At 41.2% G+C, this 27,365-nt stretch overlaps 1 protein-coding gene across 3 annotated transcripts in view; it reads left to right on the top strand.

Moving 5' to 3' along the window:
* Nucleotides 1-27,365, top strand: part of cdc42se2 (CDC42 small effector 2) — a 156,810-nt gene that overhangs the window by 83,271 nt on the left and 46,174 nt on the right. For 2 of the 3 annotated variants that reach the window (XM_052019596.1, XM_052019594.1), the window contains exon 2: nucleotides 26,515-26,807. In XM_052019596.1, coding sequence (XP_051875556.1) covers nucleotides 26,754-26,807 — 54 coding nt within the window. In that variant the 5' untranslated portion in view covers nucleotides 26,515-26,753. Of the gene's footprint in view, nucleotides 1-26,016; nucleotides 26,164-26,514; nucleotides 26,808-27,365 lie in introns of those variants that run through there. The other variant, XM_052019595.1, reaches the window with a different exon arrangement.

A 27,365-nucleotide genomic window follows, 5' to 3' on the forward strand; every position in this document is an offset into this window, starting at 1 on the left:
TCATTAAATGCAATCATTAGCAAGTTGCTGGGCAAGTTCCCAGCTCTTCCAGAAGCTGTCTGATAACAATACGTTTGCGAAACTTGCTGTTGAAACACGCGAAGATATTGGATTTACCAGCTGACCAATAAAAACAGCAGAAGAAGTCAGGGTCTATCCATTCCAGGACAGGTACAGTCTGATTCTTAATTACTGCCAAACAACCCGTGGACCCATTATTTCACATTTCAGTTATTGACGGAGATTTTAAAAGAACTGTTCTCTCCTTTCTCTCTCTCAATTCAATATTTCCATCTCTCTTTGTTTCACTCCCTGTTTCCAATTTAACTGTCAGCCCTGGTTTAGACAGTGATCTGTTTATTAACTATTTTTAATCTGATTGTTTAAGGATCTTTATGGTTATTTTCCCGGTTTGCACAGGTCCCAAACCAGTTTATGGAGGGCGCTGCATTACTGATGCAAACCTCCACAAGCTAAAGCCCATAAGATATTCCTGGTCACATGCAAGTGTAACGAGTACTGGTGCTGACCACAAAATCCTGACCTAGTAAAGGAGAATGCTGTTGAAGCAGAATATTAAGGTACATTTTGATTTTTAAAAAATTGATCCCTTTTTAAATTAGCCAGTCCCCATGGTGTTACCCATAGGAAATCTTGATCTGTGGAACTTCTCACATCAACAAGGATCAGAGTCCATGGATAAAAGTAGACTAGGTGGTTGAGAAAGAAGACTGGGGGACTTGGCGGCTTGGGAGGGGCCGAGGGGTAAGCAAAATGAGAGAAAAGGGGAAGTCGGGAGAACACACACCAGTCTTCATAGAGGGGTCAGCAGCGGAAAAGGTGCGCAGCTTCAAGTTCCCGGGCATCAGCATCTCAAAGGATCGCAAAACAACAAAATTCCATGACATATGTCAGTGGTAATAAACCTGATTCTGATTCTGAGCACCATGTAGGGAAGCCTGGCGATGAGATTAACAGGAGAAGGAGGGAAGGAGCGTGTGGAGGGACTAGGATAGATGAGAAAATGTGAAGAATGAGAAGAAAAAAGGAGGAGAACATGGGAGAGATGATGGAAACAAGTGGGTTTCTATTGGTTCACAATTAAAATGAAAGCCTTATTCTTCTTGGGGCTCTGCTGGATATGCTCTTCCTTATCACCTGGTGTGAAAAGTACAATGGCAGCTTTTATGCTATCACCAGTTAAAACTGCATTCAGGCTCCTTTAACAGAGAACCTAATGTGCAAGTGTAAAGCAAGTCCCTTGTCAGGTTTGAGCAGCTCAGTGAAGTAGGGTAATATTCAGAACAGGTAAGATCTTTGTAACCTCCCACAGTTTCGATGGTTACAATTAAGATTATCACTGTTTCGTGAGTAATTAATTTAAATCTATAAAGTTTATGTTTTTCACCAAAAGCTTTTCAATGATGCACAAAGAATTTTTATTTAGAATGTTCTGTCTTGGCTGTCACACAGGTTTTAGATTATTCTGCTGTTGCATATGGTGGGTGGGAGTTTAATGTTTCATTTATCTTGGCAACTTATTTTATAAATCCATCCTGTATTGATGCGTACAGCTCTGTATGTTATAGGAGCCATCCAATGTATCCCATGAAACCTGTTTTACTGCTTCAAATCAATATTTAACCAGATGCAAGTGCAGAGTTATTTCTTTAAACGGGTCAACATGCACAACTTCTTTGTCAGGACACCAACAAGAACATCAGCAACAACCTGCATTTGTAATGGGCACTTTGCACATCTGAGCCTATTGAGAATGTCTACCAATGAATAACTGACTTCATCTTCGATATTTCCAACCTCCCAAATCCACACAGTTTAAACAAATCAAACTTGAAAAATAAGAAGCAAATACAAATCGGAAAAAATTTTGTTGACTTGAAAGATACTTATGGATCCAAGTCCACGGTATGAAGATTTCAGATGAAGTATCATAATTTTTTCCAGGACTGGGGTTTGTTTGAGAAGAAGGTGTAGGCCGTTTAGGACCAAAATGTTGAGAAATTTCTTCGGAGGGTGATGTTCATTCAAAACAAAGATGAATAGATTTCTGGTCACCAAGGGATGGAGGATAGAGCGGGAAAAGATATGAAGGTAGAAGATCAGGCATGATCTTGATGAATGACAATGCAGGCTTGAAGGGCCTGATTGCCTACATCTGCTCCTATTTTTTATGTTCTTATGTACTTCCTTTCTTTATTAACGAATTTCAGGACAACCTAACCAGTTGAAAATAAAACTAAAAAAGAATGTCATATTCCAGTGAGACCATGTTTAGTTTATTCTATGTCTTATGATACTGCATGAGTTGTTCACGGAGGTTCTTGGCTTGTTTTGAATTGTATTCCTGCTACTGAGATTCAAATTGATCTTTGTTTTCAAATTGATAAACATGTCAACAACTTAACAAGCTTCCCAAATTAAGGAGATTTCATAATCTTTAATTAAAGAGCCATTTGTGATGATGAACCCAGATGTTATGGAAAGTCCACTGCCCTCCTACAATCCTGAATTGTGTCAGCTTCCTTTCCAATGTGGTTTGCAAATTGCTGACGATTGTACTTTTGTGGAGATTCTATCTAGCCCATATATAAAGGCTTCCCTCTTCACCACCCTGCCTGTGTGGGTTTACTCATGGATGTATCCCAGTGTTGCAATGAATCAGCTAAGAAAAAATCAATTCAACAAAAGCTGGAAATATACAGCAGATGGACGGATTGAGTATTTCCTGTTTTTATTTCTTATGTTCTTTTAGTCAGCAACCAAAAGAGATGATTGATTTAGGTAGGATGATGAATTGTGCCAAAACACTTTTACCTCCACTGAATGCTTTTCATGCATTTACAGAAATTTCCGATTTTGCATATTCATAATTATTTATTATGGCCAGTACTGGCAAATAAGTTATCTCAAGCACACACTCCACTTACAGAATATGAAATCTGTGGCTAATCAGAAGTATTTTAGGTTTATCCATTTTTCGGGCTAGCTAAGCCTGACAATAATATTGCTTTCCATGAAGGTGGTTCTCAAATTAGCCAACAGCTTATTATTGGCAACAAGCAGAGCCCTATTCTACCTCTACTATAGTTAAAATCTGAATGCACTTGGGACAGTGACTGATGATGCATATGTGCCCTCCTAATGGCTGTGCCTGCATATTGTTCGCACAGCCCCGCTCTGGGCAATTGATATGCTAATGTACAGTGATGGAGTTGCTGAGCTTATTTGAACATTTTGTCATGGGCGTGCACTGTCCTCACTGTTTGTATGCGCTGAGGGAAGATAATGAAGGCCTTTGTCCTGATGGTTGCATTTTGACAAGGATCAACTCCGCAGCTGCAACCCAGGCAACGTGCCGTAGAAGTGAGGAATTAGAGCAGCTAAACAAGGCTGGCAATTGTCCCATTTGGGGCCAAATGAAGCTGAATGCTAAAAGAGGTGTTATCTGGACTGTGCAGAAGAAAGGCTGAGAGGTTGACTATTTTTTTCCTTTCATAATTTTAACACAGAATTGCATCTTTAATATCTTCAGCAATAGGGAAAGAGGTTGGTTTAGGTTGTCATAATTCTGCAGCCAAATGCAACCTTGCTCTTTTGGTGTATGTGATTGTGTGTTGTTATTAAAATGGGGACAGCAAGAGCGCTCGAACACATACTTCGGATGGGCATCAGCTTTCTGTGGAAGATCCTGAGGCCCACAGCAGAGAGCCAGGTTTTGAATACCTGACATTAAGTGATCCTTGAATGACACACCAAGAGAGGAAGTATACTCGGGATGAGGAGAACGTCCTCCTCAGCTGAGGCTTTCCATCTCTGTGACTCCAGTGCCACTGTCTGCAGAATCACTTAATCAGGGAGCTTTCAGGCAAAGTTCACGGAGACGGAGTCGGTCCCAGTTATTTTGATTTTCACAAATATTTTCTCCCTTTTGAATAAATTAAGCTGCCCCACAGAGAACCATTGTCATTCGCTGCAGGTCACCAGGAACCCACAGCCTTCATGCGCCCATGTATGGCAGTGCTTCTGACTTCCAGCATTCGCTGTTTAGCCTAATTTGTTTCTGGCAATCATCAGAGTTGGTGCAGGACCAACGAGGCACATATTACAGAGAGAAGTATTTATCCCCTTTGCGTTGTTTGTGAGATGGCTGATTGGTACTCGGGGAAGGCCGGACGAGACGTGCCAGTGTCTATTCATGACCCTATTGCAGCTTGGTGTGAGTCTCTGCCAAGGTTTAGTCTGTAGATAACTGACTGCCAGAGCCCAGAATGAAAGCAATTGCTGTGTCTTTATTCAAATCTTAAGTTGCTTTTTAGGTACAGGCAAAGGGGCGCATGCACCAGTTGAAGCAGATGCACTGCTGGTGTGGCTTCCTTTACAAAGCACAGATAAACTGCGGAGAAAGTTATTTTTAGTTAAAGCAGAACTCGCAGAGCTATTCGTCACTTCTAACTAAACCTATAGACCAAAGCATGGATCCTGAACTTTCAGTCATGGGATCAAAAAAAAGCTGAGGAGGAAGTGGATGAAAGAGTTAAGATGCTTGAAAAATTATTTGCAGTTTTATTTTTCAAGTTAATCTATGCTTTCACTAAAGAAAAACACATTTGAACTTAGTTTCAGGAGTGAATTCACTATCTCAAAGTCTGAAATAGTTATGAGCTCATTCTTTAATGTCTCATCTCTTACACCAATGGTAATGACGTCTAACCTTTAAATCTGAAGTGTCAGCTGGAACAAGGCAGGAAACCCAAACTTTGCATGTGGGCAGAAAAGGCCTTTACAACTCTGAACTCCATACGATGCATTCACCAAAACTCGGGGGAAAGACATTGACTCAGCAACCCTCCTTTCTCAATCCCTGGCAGTTTGAAACTATGGATTTTTTGCCCAAATTAACATTTTGTTTTCTTGTTATGATGGAGGTGTCAATGTAAAAGATGAGAAAAAGCATATGATTTCTTTATTTTTCTGCAGTTTTGCAGACAAACCTCCCTGGAGAGCTGTCACAGTAGGTACAGGAAGTGCTTCAAGCATCATAGTCTGTGACCGTAGTTCAGGAGACTGTAGACGTTATAAAAGGGTACATTGTAAAGGCTTATCAAGGTCGGGACAAGGGCAACTGCCTCATGACCATCACCAGTGCTATTGCAAGTTTGTACACATGGTCTCTCTTCTCGAACATCGGACTCATTGGGATTGATTTGAATGATGGTGTGGCCAAAATAGGTTATAGAGTCATAGATACAGCACTGAAACAGGCCCTTCAGCCCACTGAGTCCGCACTGACCATCAACCATACATTTACAATAATCCTACACAAATCCCATTTTGTTCTCCCCACATTTTCGTTAATTTCTCCCAGATTCTATCACTCACCTACACACTAGGGGCCATTTACAGCGGCCAATTAACCAACCAACCTGCATGTCTTTGGCATGTGGGAGGAAACCAGAGCACCTAGAGGAGACCCATGTGGCCACAAGAACATGCAAACTCCACACAGACAGGATTAAACCCAGTTCTCTAGTGCTACGAGGCAGCAGCTCTACTAGGTACAAATGCCAGACCAGTGCAGGGAATTCACCAAGACCACTTTCTTGTTCAAAACTAGGCAGAGTGACACCAGAGTAGGTGGGTAGGATCTTTTCAATGGCAGGAAACCAAGTTAACACGCTGCCTCAACTGGCGTTTCGAAGGGCTCACAAGAAGTCTTTGTCCCTCCCCACCCTTGCCCCTGACCTTCAAGATAGCAGTCCCCTCCACAGTGCTAATTCTATATTGGGGTCCATTCCTTCAGGCTTCTAATGATCTTTTCTCCCACCCACTTGGCCTTGTTTCACATAGGATACTGACTTGCATTATTCAAATGCCTGGGCCTCACACCAGCTTCCAGTCGGGTTCCACCACCTCACTTAAAATCAACACCTTTGTGCTGATGCTTTTGGGCACAGTAATTCATACTCTGCACAGGATAGATCAATGTATAATTTATCAAATTAAATTCTAGGGTTTATGATGAAGTAATAACCCATAGACCATCATTTAGGATTGGTGAAAAGACCGAGTGTTGTCTTTAGATTTAAGTTACTGCACAACATTGGGCAATTGAATTATTCAAGGTTCATGAGACAAAGCTTTAAATTAGAGGAATCAAAAATACTAAGAAACTGTAATTACATTTAAGGTCATTGAATCATTCTGCCTGCTGGTAAGATTGTACACAGCCTTACAGAGAATAGAAGGCATTTTTACCTGAATTCCCACTGTATACTGATAAACAAGTAAGAGGCCCAACTCACCAAGTCATCTGCTATGACACCTTGAATAGCAATACAAAATATGAAACCTTTGCCCCTTTGCCTCAAAGACTCATGACTGCAGGACAGGAGCGGGTGGGGTTGGGAGGTGGTGGAAAGGAGAAGGGTTGTAACCATAATAAATGCAACATCCACTGGAATGCTAAAAAGTCCATTTTCAGGCTGTATTTTGCAATATATTAAACCCTATAATATATGCACATCTTGCGTCACAGTATTTGAATGTTATGGTAACTTCTGCCTAAGCTGCCTTGGCACAAATATATCTATTATTGGATATCTTGCAACTCTCTGAATGATAGGTCATGGATCCAAATTTATATTTGCACCCATAGGCAGATACCAGAAAAGCTTGGGTTTTATCTGAACAGAGTCTATGAGTCTGCATCGCTCTCACAAACGTTTTGATCATCACAGTGTCAACTAGTCCAAAGCTCTCACAGTCAGCCTCTTCTGTAGATTTCAGTTCATCCAAAACAGTTCTGCCCATCTCCGAAACCATAAGCTAGCCTGCTTTGTTTGGCTGGGAGATCTTGCACATTTGCACATTTCCACTGTGAACATCATTTAAAGCCTCTCTTTAAATATCTGCTGGGCCCAGCCCAGTGACTTTCTTACTGCTATTGTTTCTGAGATCTCTACAACATTATACCTCAAACCCTCAAGAACCAGTGTTTATAATTGTGTTGCTCTTGATACCTGTTCTGGATACCACTGTGGTCAAGGCATCTTTTCTACTTTTTTTCTGTTCTCTACATCATCCCCATCCTAATTCATGCTTTCCCACTCAATTCCCCTCCCAAACCATTTACCACTTGGTGTGTTCATCATTAAGTGCCACCGAATCTCTGGAATCCAACTCCTTTAACTCTGCAAGCTTTAACCTCTTCCCATCAATTAGCCTAATATTGCACCCCCTCCTCTGCCATATCTCTCAACAATATCTCGAGGTACTTCATGTGCAGAATAGTGTGAAACAGATATACCGGTGTCATAGGGGAAAAGTAGCACCCATTTTTAAAAGCTGATTACAACTGGACATAAGACGGCTAGTATGAAAGTGTCGCACTTTTAGGTTTATGGTTAGTTCTTGTTGCAGGGCGAAAAAGGTGTTAATCTGCATTCAACCTGTGCCCCACATGTGTTGTTGCATAGCCTGACACTGACATTGGCTACAAAACAGGAAGTAATCTTCTGTTCCTGTTATGAATTGTTATGATCGATGAAAAATTTCCCTTCCCCTGACTTACTTTATAAGCAGCTCGCCTGCTTCCGTGGCAGTCCACATTTAGGTTAGTCCACCCTACCTTTGGAATGAGGAGCTTAATGCATTTTGAGGCAAGAGAAAGAGAATTACCTGAAATGAAGTAAATTAAAAATGAAAATATCAATAAAATAGATTTACTAAGATTTGTTCATGTTACTCCTGAGACAGAACAGGGCTTTGGGTCAATACATGCTATATTACTGCCACCTGTGTCCAGAAATACTCATCACAAAAGGCGCTTAGATGTCATTCAGTAGTAGCAACCTCTTGAAGAACCATGGACCCACGCAGCAGAAGAGGAGGTCATTTGGTCCATCATATTAGTGCTGGCTCTTTGAAAGAGCTACATTACTAGTCCCACACCTCTACCCTTTTCTTATAGACCTGAAAATTCTTCCTCTTTGTGGATACTTCCAATCCGCCTTTGAAAGATTTCAGATGTTAGGTTGGTTCCTGAAGATAACCAGAGCTCTTACACTGCCTTTCCCTTTCAGTTTGTGCACACAAAACAGAAACCTGAGGCCTTTTATCTTCAGTTGCTGAATTGCTCTGTTCCAGCAGTATGCTGCAAGAATTTCAGTAGTGTTCAAGACATTCATTGACTCACACTGTTACTTTGACCACCAAGCTAAGTTGTCTACTCGAGGTTCCTTGGAAGAAATTTCTCTTGATGTCGTCAAAAAAAATCTGCCTTTATTGTTTGTGAAGCATGTTTCTGCACCACTTCCTCACAGTGCCACCTCAGTATTTTTAATATCCCAGCAAACAATTGTGAAAAACAATCATCAATCTGGTGCTAATGCATGGGCTCTACTTTTACGCAATTTTACCAGAGCTAGCCAAAGCATTTTAGGCTCAGAATCTTAATTGCTACTTGAAGCATCACTGCTGTGTAAAAGTAATCCAGTCTATTGGAATCATGTTTTCCATTGGTTTTGGTGGGTTTTGTTCTATCAATGGACCATGGTGAACTTTTGCTGTCTGCCAGGAGATAACTTAGTAAAGAGGCACCACACAAAAGAGAGTCCTCTCCTGTCAGCAAAATAACGTTTTGAGGCTTAAGTATGGATTGATCACAGTTAATGAAAACAATTCCAATTATTCATTGATATGTGATTACCCAGTGGTATGTGATTTACAGATTTAAAACATTGCATTGTCCATATCTATGAAGCATAATATGATCCTCCTCCCTCACCAAAGTGGTGGCTGCTTGCAACCAGCCTCCTAGGCACTTATGCCATGACACGTCCCTTGGGTCCTGATTTCATTCACACTCTTAGTCTCTGAAATCTGAGCTGGACACCAATCTCAATTATTCAGTCAAAATTACACAGGTCTCACCTTCCTCACAACTCCCAAGTAGACGGCTGTTTCAGGCTTCCAGTGCTCTGCGCTGTCCTACCCTCTGGTCCTGTACATCTGTGTAGGTTGCTTATTTAAATCTGTTTGAAACTAATTACAAACATGTCCACATTTATGTCAGCAGGTGTCATTCACTAAGAAGTTGATAGTCAACACCAATCTATTTATAATCTTGACGAGGCTGGGAGAAGGCTCCGTATCTGGTTGACACCATATTCCTCGATATTGTTTCATTTTGAGTTAGGAAAGATATAGCTGATTCTTTGGAATTTAATTGTATTCCTGTTTTACCTAAAAAGAATCATGGACGATAACATCTTGAGTATAATTTGGATATTTCAGCAACTAAGCAAATATTGTAGAGAGGGGTGCATGCAGAATGGGAGACACTGGTGTTGCTGTGAGCTAAGGTACAAATATTGTCCTGGAGGCCACCAGGCACAAAAGGGCTTTGTAGTAAGGCACCGGATGGATTGTATTATGATGCTGGAGGAGGGAAGCACAGTGCAAAGTCAATCTTGGAACTTGTATTCTGGAACACTTTTAGGTATTATTAGCTGGGCTTAAAGGCAGTTATTTAACTATCTCACAGTGGGACGGTCTTTGGAGTTTCCTTGAACATGACGAAAATATTAACATTGCTTCATTTATTGAATGCATGGCATCTGCTCCTGTCTCCACAAAGCACTTTTAATGTTGGAAGCTACAGATTTGTCCAAAATCTGTTTGCTTTTCTGCCAACCCTACTTGCAATTTTTTGGCAAGTAATATTGATACAAAAACTAATGTAAAAACTTCTTCCAGACTGTTTGCAACTTTGATATCCCGGTAACTCTAGTACAACTTCCAATTACATATTGTCTCCATTATGAATAGTCGCTGTTGAAACATTAACTGCCTCCCTGCCTCAACTGTTGCTAAAATGCCCACCTTTTTCTTAGTTACCCCCAAGCTCTACTATTCCCATGAGTATACTGGCAGACTTTCCTTCTGCATCCTATCCTGTACCGTGTCCCACTCACCTGGATCTTGCTATCTTATTGGCTCCCAGTCTGCCTGTGCCCCCATTAAAATTCTGTCTTGTCTGCAAGTCTCTCATCCCTACAAATCCCTTTAAGCTCCCTTTTCCCCATCCTGGTTCCTTGTGTAAGCTTCTGAGGCTCCAACTTGCAACCAATGGCTTTGTTCTCAGCCACAAGGTTCTGGAATTCCCTGTGGAAGTCACTCCATCCTCCCCTTCTCCTTTCACTATGTTTTAATCTTCTAACCTTTTCCTTCCTCTTCTATTCATTATTTGATGATACCTATGAAATATTTTGTCACTTTATTTCTATGTGAGTGGTAATACCTAAGTACAATGTTGTTGTCTTACAATGGATGAGTTGATCTCAGTGTGAACAGTGGTGGTTTTTCTTTCTGTCCAGCAGTCCAAACAAAAGGTTTTGTATGTGTTTAATGTTGAGTGGGAAGTCCAATGATCATGCAGATGAATAGCATGCAGTCAAGAAATCAGTTAGGATAAATAAATCTCTAGGAGAGGAAGGGAAATTGTCAAAACACTGGCTATACTTGCAAAAGCCCTGCATGTGAAGGATTGAAGTGATGGTTTTCCTATTACTTGTTAAGAAACCGAACATTCTGGACCAGAAAGATCCCAGTTTGTTCTTTGGCCTGCACCTGGGTAGCTGCTATCACCTAGTACAGTAAGAGCGCTGAAACTGAACTCAACTCCCCCAAGAAAAACTCACTTGTCTTCTTTGCTGCACTTCAGTTTGTCAGACTCTTCAAGAGAGAGAGAATGCATATGCCTCAGTGGTAGTTAGCTACAGAGCTGAAGATCAGCTGCAGTCCCCTGTCTGAGCCCATACATAAAGAAGCTAGAAGGCAAAGTTTGTCTATCAATGTGCCTGTGTGAGGCATTGCCTTCAGCCATGACTTAGAGCACATCAAGTGCATAGACCAGTAGTTTAAATGGCCACTATCTTTATTTAGTTTTCTTAGCTGAGTGCTCCAATAATAATCTACTGTAGTCTGGGCACTTCCTCAGACACATGGCTGACACTCTCTTCCCAAATGAGTACATGAAGCAAGTGACTTAATTGTGCTTTACTCCACAGTGGGTCATTGTGCAATTGGAGTATTTCTTAGACAGAGAGGTTGAGCATAGTTCCTGCCCTCAAAACAAATTTATTTAAATTTTAAATGATCATTTAGCAGGACAAATTATTCTGTGTTATGTGACTGACTTGTAAGTAGTAAATTGTGAAAGGAACTTGCCTTTTGTAATATGACTGGTCATTTCACATGACAGAGACATAAAGGTCATTTGATCATTTCATTCAAAACATTAACCTTGTTTTCATTTTCATGTACATCAGAGATATTGCCAGACCTAACAACGTCGTACAAAACATTTTGATGTGTGTTTGTCTGTCCAAAAATAATAAGATGTGAACAGATGTAAATAGAGAGCACAAATTCATCTCCATATTCTGTCTACACAGTATAGCTTATCTTTAAAACTTGCTGTCTGAATTATCTGCAAGCATGACGGATTATTAAAATTGTTTTCTAAACTGGTCTAAGCACTTATCTCCAAGGCTTGTGTTTGAATCAGTTCAGTCAGTGAGATTAAAGATTGATCTCTGCTGTTTTTTAATGGCTCTTTGTAAAATGAATGAGTTTATTCAAGCTGCAAGTATCTGTGGGTCAATGATGTGTGACTAAAGACAGTTGGAAGCTAATTGAAAAGCAAAATACTGCTGGAAGATGCTGCAAATCTGAAATAGAAGTTAAAAATGCTAGAAATACACAGCTGGTCAGGTAGCATCTGTGGAGAGAGAAAAACAGGGTTGATCAGAAAGTTAATTGTTTCCATCTCTGCAGATGTTCTCTGATCTGCTGGGTGTCACTAGCAATTTCGGATTTTATTTGAGATTATGAAGCTAATTGCCAATCCTACTTAAGGAAGCAACATGAACGTGGGAACGGGTAGTGTCACTTGTTATTGGTTAAGATGCAGTATTGAAAGCTGAAGGGCCTATACTCTATGTTGTGACTGGTCTTGTAGGAGTTCCTAATGCTGATGCTGCATGCTCACAATGGAATTGTATTCCATTCACCATCAAGAACCCTCATCTTGTTGAAGTCTAAATTTCATGAAATGTTTTTTATTGTTGCAGTGTTTCTCTGGGTAGTACATAGTCCATACCAATGGATCACTCTCCATCCACACCTGAAAGTACTGCTTGTCACTGAGCAACTTACACAGAGACCAATCTCCCTCTAAGCAGCTCACTCAAGAGTACACCCCACAATGTTTGACCAGGGGTGACATCCCTGATCCTGTTCTCGTAATTTCCATATGAAACATAATAGTGGCAACTACACACAATTAATTAACAATGAAATACTTGGAGTCCTCCTGATACAGAGTATGATACTTCCAGTGATCCCAGGATTGCAACGTTTTAATTATGAGGAAAGATTGGGGCTCTTTTTATTACAGTGGGGAAGATTAAGAAGAGATCAATGATACAGGGAGTTTTCTTAAAGGAAATGAAAAGAATTATTCCCACTGGACAATGAGATATACACAGATCAGACAATAGATTGTCAATCTGAAACAGATGCTGGCCAGAGCGGTGAGTATTTCTACCACCTTCTGTTTTTATTTTGGACTTTCAGCACCTGCAGTATTTTACTGAAGTTTTATCATTTATTGAGAATTAATGTATTTTTTAATAGAATTTATTTATCATTTTTTGGGTTGTGGGCATTGCAAGCGGGTAAGTATTTATTGCACGTCCCTATTTGTCCTTGAGGAGATGGTAGTCAACCTCCTTCTTGAATCATTGCTGTCCTTCTGGTGAAGTTATTCCTGCAGTGCTGTTAGGGAGGGAATTCTGGGATCTAGACAAAGCAAACATCAAGGAGTGGTCTCTTAATCCAAGTTAGGATGGCATCTGACTTAGAGGTGAACCTGCAGGTGTTCCTTCCGCCTGAAGCCCATGACCTTGGAGTGGAGGTCACCAGTTTGGGAGATGCTTTTGGAGCAGCCTAGATGAGTAATAGCTCTGCGTTTTGTAGGTAGCAAGTATTGCAGCCATTGTGCACTAGTGATGAAGGGAATTAATATTTAGGGCTGCCAATCAAGTGAGCTACTTTGTCCTAGATGGTGTCCAGCTTCTGGTCTTGTTGGAGCTGCACTCATCTAGGCAAGTGGAGAGTGTCCATCACTCTCTTTATTTGTGTCTTGTAGATGGTGGAAAGGCTTTGGAGTGTTGGGAGGTGAGTCACTCACTGCAGGATACCCTGCTTCTGGCCTGCTCTTATAGCCATAGTATTTACATGGCTGGTCAATTGAATTTGATAGTAATAGTAGAGGGATGTGCAGTGTCCCGAGGTTACAGATTGCAGCAGTGTATATTTCTGCTTTTGCTGCAGATCTACAGCACTTTATGAATGCCCAGCTTTAAGATGAGCCTTCAGTTTAGACTCTGTTCTGACTCTATCCCATTTAGCACTACTGTAGTGCCACTCAACATAATGGAAGGTGTTCTTCGTGTCTCCACAGTGACAGTGCATTGGCCACTTTTAACAATGCTTTTTACAGATTAATTAGTGAGGACAAGATCAAGTAGATTTACCTTCACTTTGATTTGCTCATCTACTGCCTCAGACTCCGTGTGTCAAATATACCGATCAGGACTTAGCCGTATTAGTCTGAGGTGATGCTACCAAGTCACTCCCAGTGATGGGACATTGGTTCCCCCACCCAGAGTACATTTTGTGTCCCTGATACTTTCTGTACTGTAACCAAGTGTTACACAACATGGAGGATAACCAAATCATCAGGTTCTGTAAAAATAATGGAAAAGCTAATAATTCTACTGTGAATGGGATGTGCAGAAGAGAAAGGGGATTGATTTGGGAGTTCAAATTTGCAAGGCATCAGAGTGGATAAGTCCAGGAAAAAAGCAAAGGGGATGCTGAATTTTATGATAAAAGCAATAGATTATGAATGTTCAGATAAAGTGATAAACCTATATAAAATCTTAACAAGACTAAGAAGGCATGTGTATAAGGTGCAAGGAAGGAGATTTAAAGGGGATCTGAGGGGAAAATAATTCACACGGAGAGTGGTTGGAATCTGGAACGTGCTGCCTAAGGAGATGGTGAACACAGGTATTCTCACAACATTTAAGAAGCATCTAGTCAAACATTTGAATCGCCAAGGCACAGAAGGCTATGGACCTAATGCATGGAAATGGGACGAGTACAGATACGTACAACGGTTGGCATGGACACGGGGGCAGTGGGGTGGGGGTGGGGGCGGCGAAAGCCCTGTTTCTCTGCTGTATGACTCTGTGATCATTATTGTTTTTCCACATGATGGGAAAGATGCTATGGCAGTCCAGCTCCCTGATGTAAGGAATTACACACTTGAAGAAAGACTTGAGACTGTCTTCCCTTCAGCAGAGGAGATTATGGAATAATTTCGATAAAACCTCTGAAGGGGATGGGACAGTGTTGAAGGAATCATCCAGTTCCCGTGGGTAGCTCACAGGGATTAAGATAAAAGATTAAATATAAGAGTATCCATGCTGTATTGCTCTGTGACTCCGTGACATTTAGGACAGCAACATCTTTTTCACAGATAAGGCTATGGAATCCAGAGTTAGAGAATGAACACTTTGGTATTTAACTATCATTAAAGTAGAGGCAAGTATCATTTAAAAGAAAGGATATGGAGACAAAACAGAGCTTAGGACTGTGAATGGTGGAAAATAAAAATGGACTGCTTGAGTCAAACAACCTGTTCTCATGCTTTTCAGTTTGATGTAACTCTATGTTGATTATTTTGCCACATCTCACATATAAAAGGTACAGATAGCAGCTCCTTACTCTGTACAGTTAAGACCTTTAATGTTGAAATTGTTTGGGGATGAAGGTATTTGTACACCTCGGACTTGGAGCATCTCATCTGATATAACTTGAATTGAAGCTGCATGCAGCAAGATCAGCCCTTTACTTTCATTAGTGGATTTACTGTAACCTTGATAATGTTACTGTTTCTTTGGCAAGGCATTGATCAAAGCTGAAGCGGAGGAAATAGAGGGCACCCATTTGAAGTATCAGCAATTGTGGGGGTCCGGGAAGAATTATTTGTCAAATATGTCAGGGAGCTTCACACAGTAATTTGCTGTTGAAATGTTGTGACTTGTTATGTGGACAAGAAAGAGCTTCCTTCCTTTCCTGAAAGTGCTAATTTATGCTGGCATATGTTTCCTTGGGTGCCAGCAACACTTTGCCCACGTTTCCCCTCTTCGTGTGAACTAGGGAGTAGGTGTTATCAGACTCTCTAACCATGACACATCATTGCTCATCCCATTCCTGACTACACAGTGCATTCTACCATGGATTAAAGGAGAGCACTCAGAAAGGGGGACTCAGAAATGGGATCAGAAAGGGAAATCACTGATGCTGTCCATAATGATGCCCTGTTGCCCTTTCAGCACGTGGTGTTTGTCTTGCCCTGAATTTCACCATCATGCATTGTTATGCAGTCTTGAAATTATGATTAGGTATGGCAATTGGAAAAGGCGGTGACCATTAATTTTTTGACTGGATTGCTAAAGCCGTAGTGAGAATGTCTGTAACTGTGGCATATAAACCAAAAAGTACATTTGATTTATGTACTTCTACAACTTCATTAACAGGCTTCCAAATGTACTTAATTTACATAATCAGTTTCCTGCTTAAATCAGGACACACTCCATTAAGGAGGTTGCTGTAAGGTATTTATGCTTCAGCTTGAATAGTATGTTTATAATGATGGCTCTTACAAGAGAGGGCCTCCCAAATATACCACCTCAAACAGTTACTCACCTACCTCTGAACAACTTACTTCACACAACTAACGCTTAAGTGAACTTGCTGTCTTTCTGAGTTTGTGACCACAGGCAATAACTGAGAACATCATCCTTCAGACAGGTTTTTACTTACAAAAAGAGGAAAAGAATATCTAATTAACACAGGCAATTAAATTCTAAAGATTTGTTTTGTGCAAGTGTTTTTTTAACTATCAACCTGCTCTCATGAGGTATATTGAAATCAGCAGACATCATTTGAACATAAGAAGGTGGCACAGGTAATTTGGCCTCTCAAGCCTGCTCTGCCTTTAAATATGATCATGATTGAGCTGAGTATTGGTCTCAGTTCTGCTTTCCTGCCTGATTCCCGAACCCTTGATTCTCCAGTAGTCAAAGCTTCTATTTATTTAAGCATCCGCAACAGATAATTCCAAAGATTCACAAACATCTGGATGAAGAAGTTCCTGTCTATCTCAATCTTCAGTGGCTAGCCCTGTTATCCTGAGATAATGCCACAAGGAGAAACATTCTCATAGCATCTACCCTGTCAGGCTCCTTCAGGATCTTATCTTACATTCTTCTAAACTCCTGAGAATACTTTCTAAGGCAGTTGAGGGCTTAGAAAGTATTGACTTGCTCTTTCCCTCTCTCTGTTAATGTAGTCTATATGGACTTCAGTAAGACCTTTGACTAGATCCCACAGAGAGAGGCTGGACCAAAAGATTAGAGACCATGGGATCTAGGGCAAGGTAGCAAATAGGATCCAAAATTGGCTTGGTAATAGGAGGAGAGGCTGATAGAGGGTTTATTTTTCTGATTAGAAGCTTGTGACTAGTAGTATACTACAGGGATCATTGCAGAGACCCTTACTGTTCTTTATATCCATCAGCAATTTGAATTTGAACGTACAAGATATGATTGATAAGTTCACAGACAACATGAAAATTGGTGGTGTGGTTGATAGTGAGAAGGATAGTCACAGGCTGCACAATGATATTGATCAGTTGGTAAAATGGGTGGATCAATGTCAGATGGAACTTAATCCCAGTCGGTGCAAGGTGATGCACTTTAGGAGGACTAATAATGGTAGGACATACATAATGTATGTTAGGAGCTCAGGAAGAATCGAGGAACAGATGGGCCTTGGTGTACATGTCCAAGGATCCCTGAAGGTGGCAGCTCAGGTAGATAAACTGGTGAAGAAGGCATGTAGGATACTTGTAGAGAAATTGGTCACCCCACAAGTGAAGATCATTGTGATTGTTTTTACCTCATGAAATGGACCCAAGATCATGTTAGACTGTGTATGATTTTGAGAATGTCAGACTTGCTGGGCTGTTCGGTTCCTTTTTTTAAAAAGGCTTTGAAGAAATTTTCTCCCAATTATTGAGCAATTTTAAGCCAATTTCTTCATCTTGATTACTGCATCCATGTCTCTCTTGCTCTTTCCCTCTCTCTCTTTTCCTTCCCTGTCTACCCCTCTCATTCCCTCTCCCATTCTTTCCTCTCTCATTCTCCCCTCTCCTCTCTCGCCTCTCTCCTCCACTCCCTGTCTACTCCCTCTCATTCCTCTCTCTCTTTCTCTCTCTCTCTCTTTCTTTCTTTCTCACTCTTGCTCTCTCTCGCTCTCTTCTGATTTCATATTTTATAACATTGCAAGCTTCATTGACATCTTTCTTTACTATATGGTTAAATTCCTGACAATGAATATTAAAATCAAATTTACCTCCAAAAAGACTATCCCATGGGTCTGAAGCAATTCCCTATTAACCCATTTGCACCTTCCAGCCAAGGGTATAGGATAGTAGAGGCTATACACTTCTTTGTAATTCCTATGAAGCCTAGTTTGTCTTCTAAAAGATTGTATGATTCTAATAACTTGCAGAAATTCCAAATGACTTACACAGAATAATATCTGAGTGCTTTATTGCTCCCTTCTTTTGTGAAGCCAAAACACCGAGGTATCTCATGCGCTTATTCCAGCATTAATGAGGTTGGCCAGGCTGCGAGCAGAAAGTCTAGTGTTCCATTTGGCAGCGGACGACCAAGCCACCTGGTTGACTGCTTTCATTTCAATTTCAATGTCAGAGCTTGTCGGTTGTTCTCCATGAAGCAACTTCAAGCATCCTAAATTTAAACAATGACAGAACTTGCCAAGGGTGTTAGATTTTCAAAGCTTGCCAGTACAACATTTCTGAGGCTCATTTACTTAAATAACAAACAAAATTAAAAGATCCATGCAGAAGAAACACTGGGCTCTGTGTGGATTTGACTGATGCCATTCTGTGTTAATTATAGTTTTTGCGTTTGCCTGAGGTGACTGAAAAAGCCATCTGTGCAAGCTTCAACCCTCAAGTCTAGACACTGTTCATCACACAGTGTATTAATTTATTTAATATATTTTTTAAATACACAGGAGTTTCACAACCATGAAAAAGACCAATAACTGAAGTTGAGCTAACGTTTGTAATTTTTGCATTCCATTGCTACCTTACTTTGAGCAGAAGAATGCCTCACTTCTCATTCAGACTAGATAAGAGGAAAGTAAGCGACTGACTGGACTGAATATAAAATTGCCAGGCAACACCAGACCTCTGTAACTTGTGAGGCCTGCAGGTGTAAATTAGCTGTGCCACCAGAGGGTTGAGATGATATTAGGAGCTTCGAAGTACTTTTGTATGAAGTCATCTCTGAGAAATAGGTCTTGGTTGGATGTATGCATAAAACTTTGTAAACTTGCTTAATAATTTGGAGATCTGATTCTGACTGGAAGGTCTGGGGTGCAACTTGATTGCTGTCTTCAGTATAAACTTGGAAGTTGTATTCTAGATCCCTTAAATGTTTTGTTTCAACATGTCTTAAAGCAAAAGTGCTCTTGGGTACACCTTGTTTTAAAATGCAGCACTGACTGCGTTGGCTTCCTTGAACTCATGACAGGATATCCGCATTGTAAGTGACTGAAAGCATGCATTTACATTATAATGTATATGTGTCATATTACCAACCTCTACTCCGGACTATTGTGCATAACACTTGATCTATGTTCAGAACTCCCCTTCTTGAAGAACTGTGAACAGGGCAATTGTTCCTTATCCTTGGCTGTTCCTAGTTTAGAATTCTTTGAGGGAACTCTAGTTACCCTTGTAAAACATGCAGCAATTGTTTTGCTTATCCTCCCCTCCTAACTTCCTAAATATGGGATAGCAATGCAACAGGTAGGTAAGGCAGGAAGGTATAATCAGTTGAATATTATTAAACTGCAGAGACTCCACAGAGTCTGAGCTAATCTTTGCACATTATATGCTGTGTTAAATATGCACTGAATTTCTCAGTAAATGCTGACTAGCATTCTGCCATAGTAAGGAATGCAGCCTGTTCATTCACTCCTTTGGGCAATGACATTCTTTGGAAATAATCCTTATGCAAGAAGGGGAAAACTATGATTAACTGGGTGAATGTGAGCATTGCTGTTTGATCTGCTGGTGAATTGCACATTGCTTCTACCCTGTGCATGACTGGAGTTCGGTGTTTGGTTACTCACAACATCCTGGGCGTGGGCTGTGTTTGGATTTAATTCCCGTGAGCTCCTCCTAATGTAAACTCTGAATTGCATTGATTTTTGAAGGCAAGGTTCCCTCATTTCGACAGTAAGCTCTTTCATCCTACAACAAAGTTAGAACTGTGCAACGTGGGCAAGAGGCAAACAAAGAAAGTACTCACTATTAGTTCATTGCAGCTGTATTATAATGCAACTGCTGTAAATGCCACGAGCTTCTACTCTGCTGCCGATGGTTCTGTTGGAAAGTGCAGCCTTTAGGGTAGGAAGAGTAAAAGAGTCATACACGGAAATACACAGATTGACCTTCCACCCATCAAGTTGATGCTGACCAGCAAACACTCATTCACACTAAGCCCGTTTTATTCTCTCCACAATTACCATCAACTCTCCTAGTTTTTATCAGCCACACTGGGCTGTTTACAGTGGCCAATTAACCTACCAACCTGCATATCTTTGAGATGTGGGAGGAAACCAGAGCACCCAGTGAAAACCCACCTAGTTACAGTGAGACGATGCAAACTCCACACAGGAGCACCGGAAATCAGATTCTAGTTCTGATCCTCACTTGAGTTGGGTCCCAGATATTTTGCAGTAGAGCTGTTGGAAATTACCCTTCCAAGCACAGAGAGGAAATGAACTTGGGCTCCTATTCACAATCATTATACAGAGATTACCTTCTCACCTACAGAAAGGATATTCATTCATCTGCTGGATAAGCAGAAGCCCAATATCTTTAGCTGTGTTGCTTACTCCTGCACTTTGGCACAAGTCCAAAGATTGTAAGCTGGTACTCAGAAGGGCAGGCACAGTAGTGTAGAGGGCAGGCACAGTAGTGTAGCAGTAAGTGTAACGCTATTACAGCACCAGCGACCCAGGTTCAATTCCGGCCACTGTCTGTAAGGAGTTTGTACGTTCTCCCCATGTCTGTGTGGGTTTCCTCCAGGTGCTCCGGTTTCCTCCCACATTCCAAAGACATACAGGTTAGGAAGTTGTGGGCATGCTATGTTGGTGCCAGAAGCGTGGCGACACTTGCGGGCTGCCCCCAGAATACTCTACGCTAAAGATGCATTTCACTGTGTGTTTTGATGTACATGCGACTAATAAAGATATCTTAAATGTCATACACCAGCCTTGATGGAAGCTCCTATCACCCAGAACCTCCCTGACCATACTATGTAAAGGCAGCAATATCTGCATGTCAGCCAAGAGTTTTAGAGCCACCAAGAATGCCCAGTTTGAATAATAGCTTAGACCCGAATCAAAGAAATCTATGAAGGTGAGAGGGACAGGGTCAAATCTGTGAGTGATACTGAGATAGAGGATAGGTAGGAAGTGTTAGAGGCAGAAATAAATGACCTTGCTGATGATTTGGATGTTATTTTAATTACAGATTGGACATCATTAGCTTGGTTTTCAATAGTCTGATAGAATCTCTTAACAACCAGCAGGGTGGAGTTTGGAATTGATCGGGAAATGTTTTTGTAGTGCACAAAAAATGCTAGTTTGCATTATTCTGAAAGTAAGCTGCAACAAACTTTTAATATTTGTAGCTCAATCTCAGATGGACAATCTGGAATCAAAGAGGTGGGGTCATGGTGTTAATAAAGTGCTTGCTGTAAGCAGCATTCACGTGGGTTCTGATGCTCATTCTATGGATTAAAAGCAGAGCATGTGAATCCAGATGAGGGGGATCGCCAAGAAATATCTTTGGAGATGACTGACAAGAAGGGGAAAGAGCTACTGTAGCTGGCTGTGTTAAGTTTGGGTAGCAATTGAGCTATGCTCAAACCGTCCACTGAACTCATCAAAACATGATTGAGAAGGATTGCATGGTATTTGTAATGTGGTCATGATGAGGAAGGAAAGGAGAAAAACTTCCCAAGTGTCGTTTGGATAGGTTGTTAGTTATGTGAAATTGAAAGAAGCCAACAAAGAAGTTTTGGGAGAAATTGTCAAGGAGGTGGGAGGTGAAAGTGTCTCCAAGACTTTAGAAAAGGGGAAATAGCTGATGAAGAGTTATCAGCAATGTTGTGAAATATGGGAGCCAAGGAAAGCACCTACGTGGCCAAGAATTGAGTAAGGAAGTGATCTTGTGAGCAAGAAGTTGGTTCATCCCAGTCTGGTTAACCTTTGTTATACTCTCTCTATGGCAAGTATATCTTTTCTTGGGTACAGAGACACAGTATTCCGGGTGTGATCTCACCAAGGCCCTGTAGAATTGTAGCAAGACATCCCTCCTCCTGTACTCAAAACCTCTCCCACAATAATTTTGATGAGGGTACAGATAGTATTTCTAAGTTTGCTGATGATACAAATCTGGATGGGATTGTGACGTGGAGGAGGATGCAAGGAGGCTTCAAAATGATTTAGATAGGTTAGTGAGTGGCCAAATACATGGCAGATGCAATATAATGTGTATATGTGTGAATGTTGTCCACTTCATAGGAAAAGCAGAAGGCAGAGTTTTATCAAAATGTTGATAGACTGGGAAATGTTAATGTACAAGGGGCTTTGGATGTCCTTGTATACCATTCACTGTCAGCAAATGTGCATGTGAAGCAAGCAGTTAAGGTGGCAAATCTGCCTTGGCCTTCAGTGGAATTTTGAAAGGTAACCAGTGAATCCACTATTTCTATTGCTGTCTCTTTTAGCACTGTGGGTTGCAGATAACAGGCATTGGGGAATTATCAGTTTTCGGTCCCTTTAATTTTTTTTTTGTTCACTAATACTGATGTCCTTTAATTTCTCCTTTTCCTTAGACGATGGATTCCCTAGCATTTCTGGAAAGTTGTTTGTGTTCACTTCTGTGAACATAGAACCAATGTGCACGTTTAGTTACTCTGCCGTTTCTTTGTTCCCCATTATGAATTCTCCCATTTCCAACCGTGAGCACCTATATTTATCTTCACTAATCTGCCTGAGAAGTAATTAGAGTTCAGTGGGTTCCACTGTTGTCATTATCTTACTTGGATAAAGATAGGAAAGGCTTAGCATGGTTTAGATTTCAACATTAGTTATTTTTCACTTTAATCTAGTGCTGACAAAGTATCCAAACTACCACCTCTGAGGTCCCCAGAGATCTGTTGGTTCTATCATACTCCTTACTTACACACTGTCCCTTGCAAACTTCATATAAAACCAGTGTCGTTTTTCATATGTGCACTGACATTATCCCGGCTCCACCTCACTAGCACCTCCCTCAGCTTCTCTCCTGCCTCCACAAGTGTTCGTCGGACATGCAGTACTCGATGAGCAGAAATTTCCTCCAACGAAGTGTCAAGAAAACTATCATTTTGATCCCTGCTATAAGTTGCATTTGCCTGCCACTCTTTCTGGCAACAATCTGATCTGGAACAGGACTGCTGTAACCTTGATGCCACATTTTATTTCAAGATGAACTTCAGATCACATGGAAACACCATCAATAATATATTCTCCAAAACATTAACCCTGTCTCAAAGCATCCACGCCTTTTATTGTCTTTAGAGCTAATGATTACAATAGACTCCTGTCAAATGTCCCTGCTCCTATTCTTCATAAACAAGATCGTCCAAAACTGTCGGTACATTAATTTGTATCATACAGTTCACACATCCTGTGCTGATTGAAGTACATTGGTTCTAAGTTAAGCAATGTCTAACCCTAGTTTTCAGTTCCTTCTGTGATCCCTGCAGGTTCCTCCTACTGTATTATCCTCCAAACTTTGTGTGTTCTTGCAGTTCTGATCTCCTATCAACCCTGAAATTTAATCTCTCCATCATTTGTGGCCAGACCTTCAGCTGCCAATCCTTTAGGTTCTGGCATTCTCTTTCTAAATATTTTGGCCTTTCTACTTCTCTTTCCTCTTTTAAAAATGCTCCATAAAACCTATCCTGCCCTAGGAGCTATCTTTGTAGCTCAATATCAGCTTTTTTATGGTTTGATAACGCTAGATAGCAGAGGAGTTTGGCCTGGTGTCCCCAGGGTCAGCAATTTCCTCAGCTCGAGAATCTTGCACTGAGCTCATATAGCACTGAGCTTGTGTGTTTCTGCATAGTCGGCTTGGACTGCCCTGACTGGTGCAATTCCAGGGACAACCAGCCTTGATTTTTGGACACCTTCTGCAAGGTCAAAAAAGGACATGTATAGTGGTTGACACAAATCCCTAGGTTTGTTTCTGACTGGTTGCTTGGTAAGGATTGTGTCCTCTGTGCCTCTGGATGGGTGGAATCCGCACTGTGATTCAGGAAGCAACACTTCAGCCACTGTGAGAAAGTGGTTGAAGAAGACCATGGTAAAAACTTTCCCTGTAGCAGACAACAGGGAGACTACTCTGTAGTTATTACAGTTAGATTTGTCTCCTTTATTGAAGATGGTTCCCAAATTGTGTCCGAAGTAGCTCTTTCCCAGGTTATTTGTGAGGTGTTGTCTGCACAAAGCTGTCTTTGCAGGGTCCTTGAAACCTGCAGTGTTAGGAAGAGTCTTTGACTGTCAGTTAAGAAGGATTGTGAAGATTGTGTGTCTACAACCGATCCAATCTCAGTGCAAACTGATGACAAACAAAGCTATCTCATCACCACAATGCTTCTCTCAATCTTTCTTGCTGAACATCACCTCCAACAAGTTTCTGATTAGAGTACAGATAACCTACAGAACAAATGAAAAACTATTCAACCGACGTCAGTTCCTCGCCAGGACTGAGGCAAACCCATCTGCAGCCATTGAGTTGCAATATGCCGATGATACTTTTGTTTGCACACATTCAGAGGCTGAGCTCAAAAGTATTGTCGATTCGATCACTGAAATAGGTGAAAAAAAGGGCAGGTACGCCCAATGTGCTCAAAACTTCCTTGATGTACCACACTGTCCTCCGACAATAAAGATCGGCCACCTCAGAATGCACAGAATTCCAGTGGAAGTAAGTCATCCTTGATCCCAGGGGACTGCCTAAGGAGAAGAGGATGATCTCAGAACTAGTGTATCCAAGTTTGTTGCACTGGGTATCTCCACATAGAGTAAAATACTAATCTTTATTCCAGGCATTGTAAAATATTGAAACTTAGTTCAGGAGATCAAAATAATACCCCTGATGGGTCCAGACTACCATTTCTGTCATATGCTTATCTGCTAAAAATTCTCAATGCAGATGAGTTGTGTAAGGAACAAGAGTGATGGCACCTGACATGAGGGGATTTTAAAGGAATTATTATCCTAATATACTGTATATTTTTCAAGGTTCGTTGACACTGGTTACTTGCTTCGCCATAAACTGTGGGTTGTCATAGGGTCATACAGCATGGAAACAGGCCATGCTGACCAATGGGCACCCATCCATATTAATCCTATCTTCCAGCACAGAGTAATTCGTACTTTTTAAGTTGTCATGAAGTTACAACCTCTAAAACCTTTTATGAAGTCTCCAAAATTGGTACTTGATATTCCTGTTTCAGGAATAGATTCTCAATTCAAATTCCACCCAATACACCCTCGCACTGGCCCACCATCACCCATAACCATGACCTACTGCTCCTTCCAGTCCTATTACTGTGTTCAGAAGGACTAGAAACACAGGACCTTTGGGGTTTGACGTAGGCTTTCGTGACCCTGCATGTTTAGGGCATTTTGGAAGTTTAACCTACAGTTATAATGTTTCACTCAGTTGACCTTCCCACTGCAGGTCAGCTGATGGAAGGCCAAGACTCCGGTTCAGAGCTTGCTTTCCCTCACTCATTGCTAATCACGGCCTTGCTTTAAGAGGAGGCACCCTCCTGAAGGCCAGCCACAGGCCCCACTCAGCTAACTGCAGGATGAGGAGTCCAGGATCACTGATTTCCATGGCCACGACACTGCAGGAAGAGTGTGCGGAAAAATCTGCAGTTGCCCTTAAGCTGTCCCAAGAACTAGAACAGTTGTCCTATTTTGGTATTTCAAGAACTGGGCTTATAGAATAAGAATCACAGGTTCATTTAAAAAAAAAGTGTTGTTGCCTTTATATTCCAGTGCTGCATTATCCTGGTCTCGATTAGAAACTGCTAAGACAGTAGGCTGCACTCTTGATCTGTAGTTGTGATTAACTATGATTCTGGGGATTATTGGCTTGAATCTGGTTAGAGCCTTTCTGCTGTTTAAGAGTAAAATGGGCAACAGGTGTGGCCCACTAAAAGCCTACACCCTTAATCTCCAGCTGAGAATTTACTACATTAAATGAGTGGCATGATGTAAAGAGTTTCTGCAGCTTCATAATTTTAAAACAAGATTTGAAATATTGCAAGTATTTTTAACCAATCACTTCCAATTACACTGCTTTTCTGTTAGGTGACTAACTGTGGGACAATTTCATGCAGAAGGCTCACACTGCACTAGTTTGTTATTCGGTAATGCAGAGCTGATCATTCAAGCATGTGGTTAAATGAGAAAGGTTGCTTCAAATGTAACCACTACAGCAGTCATGAAACGGAGAAGTAGAGCAAAACATTGCTGTCCCAAAATCATAATAGGATTTCTCTCTTAGTGATTTTGCTTTCTTTCGGGCTTTTGAGCTAACTTCCCTTTATGGTATGGCAGGGTTGCACAATGCCTGCTTTTCTCCGCCCACCTGCCTCTCTCTTTGCAAGCTGCAGTGCAGTCACAGCTCTCCTCCCTTCAGCGCACTCGCTAACTGAACCACACAGCCACTCGAGGGTCTCTGTGGTTCGCCAGCTTTAAGGAGACTGGTGTCGATCATTACAAGGAGGCTTCATACCTGGGATATTTCCTGGAGCAACCAAATGGAAAAAGGTTTCTATCCTAGTAGAGCAGAGTTTAGCACTCACGTCCGTTTCTTACTCGCATCGACTTGCTTTTTTTCTTCTGCTTTGATGTTTTTGAAAGCAGCAACAGGATACAAGTGAAGCAGTCAAGTGTGGTATGGGTTATGTGATCGTGCTTGATGTTTAGGGGGAAAAAAGTAATTTAGGCATGCTGGCTGCTGTGTCGGAGGGATTTTCATCTGCTTTTGGCACTGTCTGTGCATATATGGTATAACAGGCAATTATGCCTGTAGTGAATGATGACAGTAGTCAGTAATTCTCAACTGTCCACAACCATTCATCCATATATTCGCCAACGTTTATTTTTAATTTCCTGCAGGTGGTCATTCATAGCCCGGGAGGGAAGGTGTGAACGCTACAGAAGTCCGGAGTGAAGATTCCAACACGGACCAGCTGGCCAGCAACTGCAACCATTGGGATATATCAGGAAGAACTTTGCTTTCTCACCATTGCACGCGTTAATCTGCCTCGTGAAGGACAAGTGGATTTTCCCACATTGGGATAGAGAGCCTGGATTCTGTGTCACTGAGGGACCATTTAAGCGGTGGACTGTAAATCATGAGTGAATTCTGGTTGTGTTTCAATTGCTGTATTGCAGAACAGCCTCAACCGGTAAGTGTGACCTAATTATGATAGCAAGTTTTTTTTTGAAGAAGATCGCCAAGCCAACTTGAATCTAATGATCAAGCAACAGAGACTGGAGAGAATGAAAGGGTCAAAATATTTTGAGTTTGACAGATTTTAGAAGTAGGCAATAAAAATGGTCCTGTCTGATGAGGAGGAGGGTTGAAGTGGTTCAGGATCAGATTGACATTCAAAGTATAGCTTCTAATTCTATTGGTCAAGTGCTGTGGAACAGTGTTCCAGAGGACACACCACCTGGAAATTCTCCTTGCACATTAACAATCACTTGATAAAGCTTACTTTAGATCATGGTAAACGTATTGATATTGTTTTATGCCCAGTGTAACCTTCACAAGGTTTTCAGTCATCTGCGGGCACCATTGTATGAGTTATTTGTTCCTGTGCACTTTAACTCAGTGTATTCTCCAGCGTTATGTGTTTAAAGGATTTTTCCCCATGCCCAGCTCAATCATTGCCTGTCTTCCTAATGGCTTCCTCTTTCCACTCCAGCCACAATATTCCAACTGCCCTTCACTGTTATCACAG

Source organism: Pristis pectinata, chromosome 7, assembly GCF_009764475.1.
Source record: "Pristis pectinata isolate sPriPec2 chromosome 7, sPriPec2.1.pri, whole genome shotgun sequence".
Lineage (NCBI taxonomy): Eukaryota > Metazoa > Chordata > Chondrichthyes > Rhinopristiformes > Pristidae > Pristis > Pristis pectinata.